The following is an 8,532-nucleotide window of genomic DNA, read 5'->3' on the forward strand; positions in this document are numbered from 1 at the left end:
AGATCAGTCTATGGATCAAACCCGTGTCCGATAATGGATGCATAGTCATCCAAATGCGACCTGAAAGTGCAGCTCCCATCAGTTTCACACTGACACCGGGAAAGTCCAGTGTTGTTCCAGGCTCATAGGCTACGAGAGAGAGAGAGAGAGAGGGAGAAAAAAAATCCCAAAACCCAGCGCTCTGCTCGGGGAAGGACAGCCAAATTGGCACCGATGGCCGACGGGAAATCATGGGTGAGGGGGGGTGGGAGGGGAGTAGGGGTGCGGTGGGGGTTGTAAGTCAGTGCGTGTGTTTGTTGAGAGGGGTTGGACTTAGGGCAACCAATGAGAGAGTCGTGCGAGGTGGCTGCTGAGAGCGAGGATGTGTCGGGAGGTTATAAACTCCGCATCTCACAACGTAGGTACCTTTAAACCGAACAGCGTGCCGAGGGGAGACAGGAGCAGGGAGACAGAGAGAAGGGACACACACTATCAGTCTTGAGGCACAACAACAACAACAACAACAACAACAACAACAACAACACCTGATTTTACCCTCATCGATCAGCCAGCCACATCGGGCATCTTTCCTCTCTTCTTCTGGAGCTTCTTTGGAGAGATTCCTTTATTTTTTGGAGATGTCCAACGTCCAGTTATCGAGCAGCGCGCTGGAGAGGCTGGTGGCCAGGAGGACCTTCCCTCTCCACAGACGCACTAGTGTCTGTCGCAACCTCTTCGGACCCGTGGATCACGAAGAACTGAGCCGGGATATGAAAACCAAGATGCGGGAGATATCCGAGCGCGACCAGCAGAGATGGAACTTTAATTTCGAGGCCAACACCCCGCTGGATGGGGATTACAAGTGGGAAGAGGTGCCCGTGGATAAGACCCCGGTGTTTTATCAGGACTCTGTACAAAACGGCAGGACCCGGGTGCCCGAGACGCCCGTCAAGCAGCAGAAGCCCACTACTACTACGGACTCTTCCCTCCCGGAGACGCCTCTTATGGATGTACTGGAGCGTTTGGCCGTGCCAGAGAGCAGCAGCAGCAGCAGCAGCAGCAGTAGCGCTACCGGCCAGGTGGAGGTCAACCAGGAGAACCGCACGGACAAGCTCAACTCAGGGAAGCACACACATAGACCGGCCCCGTGTGTCAGACGCAAGAGGACGGCCGCTCCCGAAAACAACACACAAATCACAGGTAAATATAAAAACAATACTATGTGTGTGGTTTTTTTTTAATGTGTATGTGTCAGAGCCGCGCTGCGCTCCGTGCGTATACATCACTCCTCCATGTCCGTCCCTCTGGCTGCTGTGCGTAATTTACCGTTTATGTGGATTCGGGTGAACTAACGGTTTCTCTTCTTGTCCACAGACTTCTTCGTGAAACGAAAAAGGGCTGCTGATAGAAAACCCAGTGATATGAGCTCGTCGTGCCACCTCTCCAAGTCTCCGATCCCCGTGGAACAGACTCCACGAAAGAGGATCCGTTGAAGGTATGAAGCGTTTTTTTCTCCTATCTAATAAACCCCCTTTAAAAAAAATCCACCAATGTAATTTAATGTGATAATGTTGCTAAATTGACATAGCCTAATACTAAATATCCTATAGTTTCATGTGTTTAGACTGTGCGCTGCCTTATAACTAGTTGTGGTGTTTTGGTTTTCCTGGGTTAATTGTAAAGGATTAGGGCGACATGAGCCAAAAAGCGCAGAAAGGCTTATCAGGGAGAGGGGGTGGGGAGAGTCTGTGGTGGTGAAATCGCAGTAGTAGTGATAGTAGTAGCTGTAGTAACACTAGTGGTTGGGGGAGGGGATGTGCGTCACGACATGGCGGGAAAAAGTCTCGGGTAAAGGGTGACGCCTGCTGCCGAGGCTACATTTCCTGTTTCCTCAGAAAGCTGACTCGCGTCTTTTTCTTCAGAACGAGACTCCTCCAGAGGAACAAAAAAAAACTAATCCACTTTTATTTTTGTCCCTCTTTCCAGGTCTTTCTTTGTGTTTTTTATTTTTGTTTGCACTATTTTCCTGCGCATTTTTTGATGAGGATCAACGGGAAGATGATGTTTGTCCCACGTCCGCCACTTAAAACGCTGGAGATGGATGAGGGGAGGCGGTGCAAGTGGGAGGACGGAGCCCGGCTGGCCGGCTCTCTGGTCCGGTCTGGTCGGTCGGTCGGTCGGTCGGTCCCGGGCGGAGCGGAGCCTGAACACGGGAGCAGACTCTCAGGACTGAACGGTTTGGATGAGGCGGAGGAGAGAAAGAGAGAGAGAGAAATTCGCCGGATGACTTCTATCCAGTACAAATGTAGCATTCATTATTGCTTTTGCATATACAGCCACTCGACAGTGTTAAATGTTTTAACATCTGTGCAATCCTAAATTACTTTAAAAAAAGAAAAAAGAAAAAAAGAAATTGTCTACACTGGCCAAAAGTGTACAGCTTTATAGAGACAATAGCCTATAAATGTTTATTTCTGTTCTGGTTTTTTCTGTAAATGTATATTTTTAAGTCTATTCTAACTTATAATTTATTTATGTTTCTGTTAAATTTGTTCAAATGCCTTGTTGATTTAGCCAAAGGGCATGTTTTTATTTTATTTTATTTTATTATTTACATCTATTTTTTAATTGTGATGTTTTGCAATCATGTAGCTTCCCCATAGTTGTCCACACTTGAAAAAAAGGTTTTCTTTGTGTTTCTGAGCCGTTTCTATTTTTGTGTTTTCATACAAGTGCCCTAATTATGTCTTGCAAAAGATGAGAATAAACTATTTTTCACTTCAACTTTAAAGCAGAGTTGTTGATGTGTTTCTGTCCGAGGTATTTTATAGGTTAATTAAAGAAAAGGAGATTTTATTCTGTATGTTTTCCTCCTGCTCTCTGATTTCAGATGAACATAAGAACAAAGGATTGGTTATCACCTATAGATTTAATTAATGTCTGACAATACACGGGGCATTTAAAGATGGGTTATATATGGTAGACAAAGAAGGAACAACAATCTGAGTTATCACAGACGCCTATGACGCAGGTAGCTTTGCATCACTACTTTCCACTCAGCTCCGTGTGTGTGTGTGTGTGTGTGTGTGTGTGCTCCTGTGGGGCTTGTATCTTACCTTGCGGGGGGAAAAACGCATTCAGACATGCAACCTTGGGCAGCGTGGCAGCTGCGGGATATAGGCTGGGATTTAAAGGCCCTTTCGCCCCTCTAAAGAAGCAGCAGCTGCCTTTGGATCCCCGCTTTGTCCGCCACGAAGACACCCCCACATCCACCCGCACTCAACAAGCTCCTCTAAAAGACCCACTCACACACACTGTTTACCCCGCCGTGGATACACCGGGCGTGGAGGCCACCTGCCAGAGCTGGAAAAAGAAAACTACTAGTCTTTGTAATTGTCCTCGTCTATTGAAACAAACCATTCAACAGGTCATACTTGCAAGTTTACCCTTAATTGAAAGAAGCCAAATGCAGCAGCAGTGTGTGTGTGTGTTTGTGTCTGTGTGTGTGAATGCGCACTGGGCCTGGACTCACTGTCAACGCGCAGGAAGACAAAGCCGCACATTTCATAATTTTCCATAAGTTTCTCCTCCTGGGTTTCTTTGAATAGCTTTGACTATCTGACACGAATGTTTGGGTGAAAATGGAGACTTTTGATGGCCAGAGTGACTTTGTCAGCTCCATACAGCCATAAGCTCTGACGGGCTTGTTCTGATTTCCAACACAAAGCGCTCTCCGGCTCCATTCTTTCCTTTTTGTTGCCATATGGCAAATCCATGTAGACATAGCCAAGACCCATTCAGTCAGCCACAGAATGTCCTGCATCAGAGAACAAAAGACACTTTGTCTGGCTGCTCTATTGATACGAATGGGCGAAAAAAAATATTATAATTAATCTATGGCTATATCCAGCTAATTAACGCCCATATGCCCACGGGGAGCTGGGGAGGCCATTCAGTGTAGTTTTAAATTCTCAATAGTTTACATGTTAAAGACAACAGCTGTTCATGTGTTACTTTAATGAAGTCCCCTCTATGTTGGAGACTGGACACATTCGGGGCTCAAGTCCCCCTCCAGAGTTAAAGGGGTCATCTTCCTTTATTTGTCTCTAGAGCTGTGTAACTATATAGAATTTGTCCTAATAAATACAACTTAAAATCACATTCGTTCTCTCAAAAAGGTATTCAGTGTAAGCCATTGTCGGAAAGGTCAGAGGTTAAAGCGCAAAATTCAAACAATAGGCTTTCTCCTTTAACATAAGATAAAATCAAATGATAGGCTGGTTCTGTTTTACACAGTAAATCAATTTAATCACAGGGTCCATGCATAATGAATGAAGTTCATCCCACATAAGGCAGCCTCTCTGCCGAGGCCTTGATATTTCGTGACTCATAAATGGACTTTTGCAGTTAGAACAGGCACCACAGAACATAATGTAATGACAATTATAACTTAATTCAGTCCTGTTGTATGTATGATGGGCATAAAGGAAAGAGATGACAGCTAACATACAGGCCTCATTAACAAACCCATTACAATAGAATAGAATTAAACAAGCAGCTGCTGACAGAGAATCCGCCTCATGGGCCCTTCAGTCTCCCATCTGACCTTTAAACTAACTCACATCCACAGGTTCATTTGTCTCAATAGTAATCAGTAAAATTATATTCATTTGCTTTAAGCAGTGAGTTAAAGCTTTAAGATTGATGTGTATGTGTAAAGTATATACATCAGCTACCACTTAAACTGAATTATTCCCTTTTCAGAGCCATAATAAAATGTAGTTGACCTTTAAGAAGAAAAAACAAAAAAAAACTGATGGTGAAAAATATCTTTTCTTTAAAATACAGGCCATCACCAGCTCAAATTTATATTAAAATCAAATTCTCCAAGAATCAGTGATGCGAAGTGCTTTTATTTTTTCTCTTTTATTTTGAAACACCAGATCGCTCAAGGGCGAACGAATAAATTCGGATCTAAAGTTGAAAATACGAATCTATTATGCGTTTAAGCGTTATTCTTTGTGAAAAATCAAACAAACAAAATAGAATCACAATAAATCAATCGTTTACGTTAAAAGGAGAGTGTGTCCTCTTCATTCTCTCTTTAATCGTATTAACTGCAAGTAAAATCTTGTCAATCTTCAGTAAAACGCGCCACGAGTTCATCCACAGCTCTGCTCCTTCATGGCTCTGAAGTGGAGAGAGTGACGCAGCAGCAGACACTCTGACACTCTGTGGCTCGTGGGTTTCATGCAAATGTTGCGACTAAAAATATAATTTTAGAGAGAGAGAGAGAGAGAAAAAAACTTAAACCACTCAAAACACACAATTAACGGGCGAGTCTGCAAAGACTGCAATTAAATATAGAAAGGAGGAAAATCAGCCAAGGGGGGAATTAGCATTTTCCATGACCATCTGGCATCGGCGCAGGCGACAGGGAACAAAGGCGAGCTGGATGGAGAGGAGAGGCGAGTGTGCCATCGCATTGACCTGCAAATGAGGCTTTGTCACCGAGTTAAAGCTCCCTGACCCCCCCTTACCCCCTCCCCCCAAAAACTTCTTCTTCTTTTTTTAAAAACCTATAGCGTGACGAATGGAAGCCTGGATTCAGGTCTGTGTATGTTTAGGAGCTGCAGACACAAACTGTCAAAGAATTGTTGACAAAGCCCCAACAATATACTCTATCTCATCCGCAGAACTGTTTCTGCAGCGATAGAATTTTAATATTTGGTTTCTGAACACAAATCAGACATCCAGATTCCAAATGCACATATCCAGTCCACTTGTTTGTGTTGATGCGACGTAATAAAGATAAATTTTTGCTTGCATGTCAGAATTAAACCATGAACCCGCAGCATCATCAGGAGTTTCAGCTGCGTTGTGGAGTAAAAACCTCTGACCTACCAGAGACAGGCCTGGCTGTGGAACCACTTTACGCACCAAACATCACCTAAACGCGTCTTTTGTCCTCCCTGTCGCACAAGCCGCACATTTAGTTCACCATTAGTGTCGAAAAAAATCCTAATGAATTCAGACTCTTGATCAAAATATTTAAATGATTCCTGTTTGTTTCCCCTTGAAGCCCTGCTGCCCTGCGATCTTTAGTGCGGTCAATGGCATTGACGCCTCTATGAGTGTGAGTGTGTGCGTGTGTGGGTATAAAGGGTGTTTTGGGGGGTGGGTGGCGGCTGCTAGACTGTTGGACACCTGTGTCCCCCCCCTCCCCTTCTCGCACCAACCCCTCCACTTCAGGAGTGCAGTCTGCACACAGGCCAACGCGTTTGCGTAAAGGTGGAGGAGGGATCTCTCTCTCTCTCTCTCTCTCTCTCTCTCTCTCTCTCTCTCTCTCTCTCTGTGTGTGTGTGTGTGTGTGTGTGTGTGTCTCAAGGACGATTTAATGATCTATGTCGAATCGGCCTGAAATCCTAACAGTACATAGAACGGTCTAACTATTGAAGCTGTGAAAAAAAAAAAAAAAAATCAATAGGAAGTAAATTTGAAATCCTTGAAATATCACGTTGGACATAGTAGGCTACATTTAAGAAATCTTAAGTCTCTCACACTCCATTTTATTATAAATGTATTATGATAAAACAAATCCTGAAGATCAGTCCTAAACATGACTGCAGAATAGATTGTATCAACCCCCTCCTTTGCCAAATGTCTCCAGGCTGTCATGAGGGAGTTGTGTAAGGGCCAAAATAATAATAATATAATGATAATAATAAATGTGGGTGAGGTTATTTTTAGTTGAGCCCTCATGTTTTCTTCGTTTTTTTTTCTTTCGCTTCTTCTCATGGGCCTTTTTCTCTTTACATCCACTCAGTATTCATGCCTGCGGACAACAAAGCGCACGGCTCAATCCACGCAGGAGGCGGTGTGACAGGGAACTCGTGGCAGCTTTTCAAATATCTCCTTTTCTGTCTCCTCCTTTTTTTTTTTCTTCTTTCCTTTGCATCGCGACTTTGGTCTCGGTCTGTGAGGAAAGGGAGGGTGGGGGGCCAGAGGGTGGTGTTGGTGTTGGTGGTGGTTAATCAGCCTCCCCACCTCAATCTCTAATTCACTTTGCTCTCCCCACGCATCAAGGGGATCGGATTTAACGCTGCCTATAGAAAAAGAAAAGCGCAGATCCTTCACAATGTGTCTCAACGTGAGGCAGCGAGTGGCTGAATGTCTGGGCTGCGTCTGCCCCGCACAAACACAGCTACTGTATCAGAGACTGACGGACTGCTGGGGATTAACACTTTCACATTATGCAAGTAATTCTCCCAGACTGTTGTCATGTACCTGTGGCAGCAGAGGCAGTGACAGTGATCTATGGCCAGGATGGAAGAACACAATCCCCTTGTTTAAAAAAAATACATACCAAAGTGAATTCATTTCGATATTTAAATATATTGAATTTGCATTTGAAATGAGTCAAAATAGATCTCCTGCAGCTTTGCAAAGATTTCCAATAATTTGGTGCAATAAATCCATGCACAAAAAAGAAAAAAAAGAAAGGTCAATCAATACTGACCTTAAATCATTCAGGCCTTTAAAGAAATGTCCGGTTTGTTTTCTCTCTCTGACTCCCCACTTCCTGTCTCTCTGCAGCTATCCTGTCAATTAAAGGCCTAAAAAAGTATGTTTCTGATCTGTCCACATCTGAAGAAAGAGAACCTGTACATTTTCCAGTGTAAGCTGTGTCAGTTAAAGGAAGGTTGTTCTCTACAGAGCCACTTGTTTCACTGCCTGAGGAGGTTAAAAGGTCAAACTATCATTTTGGTGCCAAACTTCCAAAATGTTGTCAATTTATGGTTTATGTGTTCATATAATTTAGAAATAAAGCCCTCAAGCACAAATACACATTCTAACTTGTCTTAGTTGGCAGGGTGCAACGAACATCTCGCAGCAAATCTTGCACATGCGCACAAACATCAACAGAGCCACTGGGAGCTACTGCTACAACAAGGCTAAAAACAGATCAAATTATTTTTTAACAACTTTTTCATGTGGTGGCTTCAGGACACTTGGGTCAGTACAGACGAGCAGTATGGTGGTATTTGGATGTTTCATAGTGTGTGTTTTGGACGGTTCAAAAGTGAGCACTATCCACCGTCATTATATGAAAATCCGTTGCCAGCCGGACCCCCCAAAAGCATTTTAATAACTCTAAAAGTTCTCCAAACGCTTACTTGGCATGACGGTGAGTATAAAATTGGTGAATTATTGATTTTGGGTGAAGTATCCCTTTATTATTATTTTTGTTTTATTATTATTATTTTGTTTTATTTTAGTTTTTTTTTCATTTATTCTATTCTGTAATTTATTGTATTATGTCACGTATGAGTGTCTGGACCCAAGGTGAGGACTAATGGAGATCCATAATAAACTAAACTAAACTAGGTTCGATTTGCTTTTATATTGTCACAGTATGATCAGTGCAACATACACAAACATACCCCCCTAATACTGAGTCACTGAGTGCAATCCGGCACTAAATGAATAGAATCATTATAGATGGTGTGTCCACATGCAAAGCAGCAGACTTTAAAGGACGTCAACAAGCAG

At 43.3% G+C, this 8,532-nt stretch overlaps 1 protein-coding gene across 1 annotated transcript; it reads left to right on the top strand.

The window, feature by feature from the left end:
* Nucleotides 1-403: 403 nt before the first annotated feature.
* LOC146985641 (uncharacterized) lies at nt 404-2,770 on the top strand. The gene is made up of 3 exons (XM_085778745.1): nt 404-1,179; nt 1,354-1,474; nt 1,966-2,770. Exons 1-2 carry the CDS (start codon nt 618-620, stop codon nt 1,470-1,472), a joined length of 681 nt encoding a protein of 226 aa, XP_085634871.1. The 5' UTR covers nt 404-617; the 3' UTR covers nt 1,473-1,474; nt 1,966-2,770.
* The last annotated feature ends 5,762 nt before the right edge of the window (nt 2,771-8,532 follow it).

Source organism: Trachurus japonicus, chromosome 6, assembly GCF_045865225.1.
Source record: "Trachurus japonicus isolate A0001 chromosome 6, Traja_1.0".
In the NCBI taxonomy this organism is placed as follows: Eukaryota; Metazoa; Chordata; class Actinopteri; order Carangiformes; family Carangidae; genus Trachurus; species Trachurus japonicus.

Coding starts and splice junctions, on each gene's coding strand:
- LOC146985641 (XM_085778745.1), top strand. CDS start 618: ATGTCCAACGTCCAGTTATCGAGCAGCGCGCTGGAGAGGCTGGTGGCC. Junction 1,180..1,353: donor AAACAACACACAAATCACAG/GTAAATATAAAA, acceptor TCTTGTCCACAG/ACTTCTTCGTGAAACGAAAA.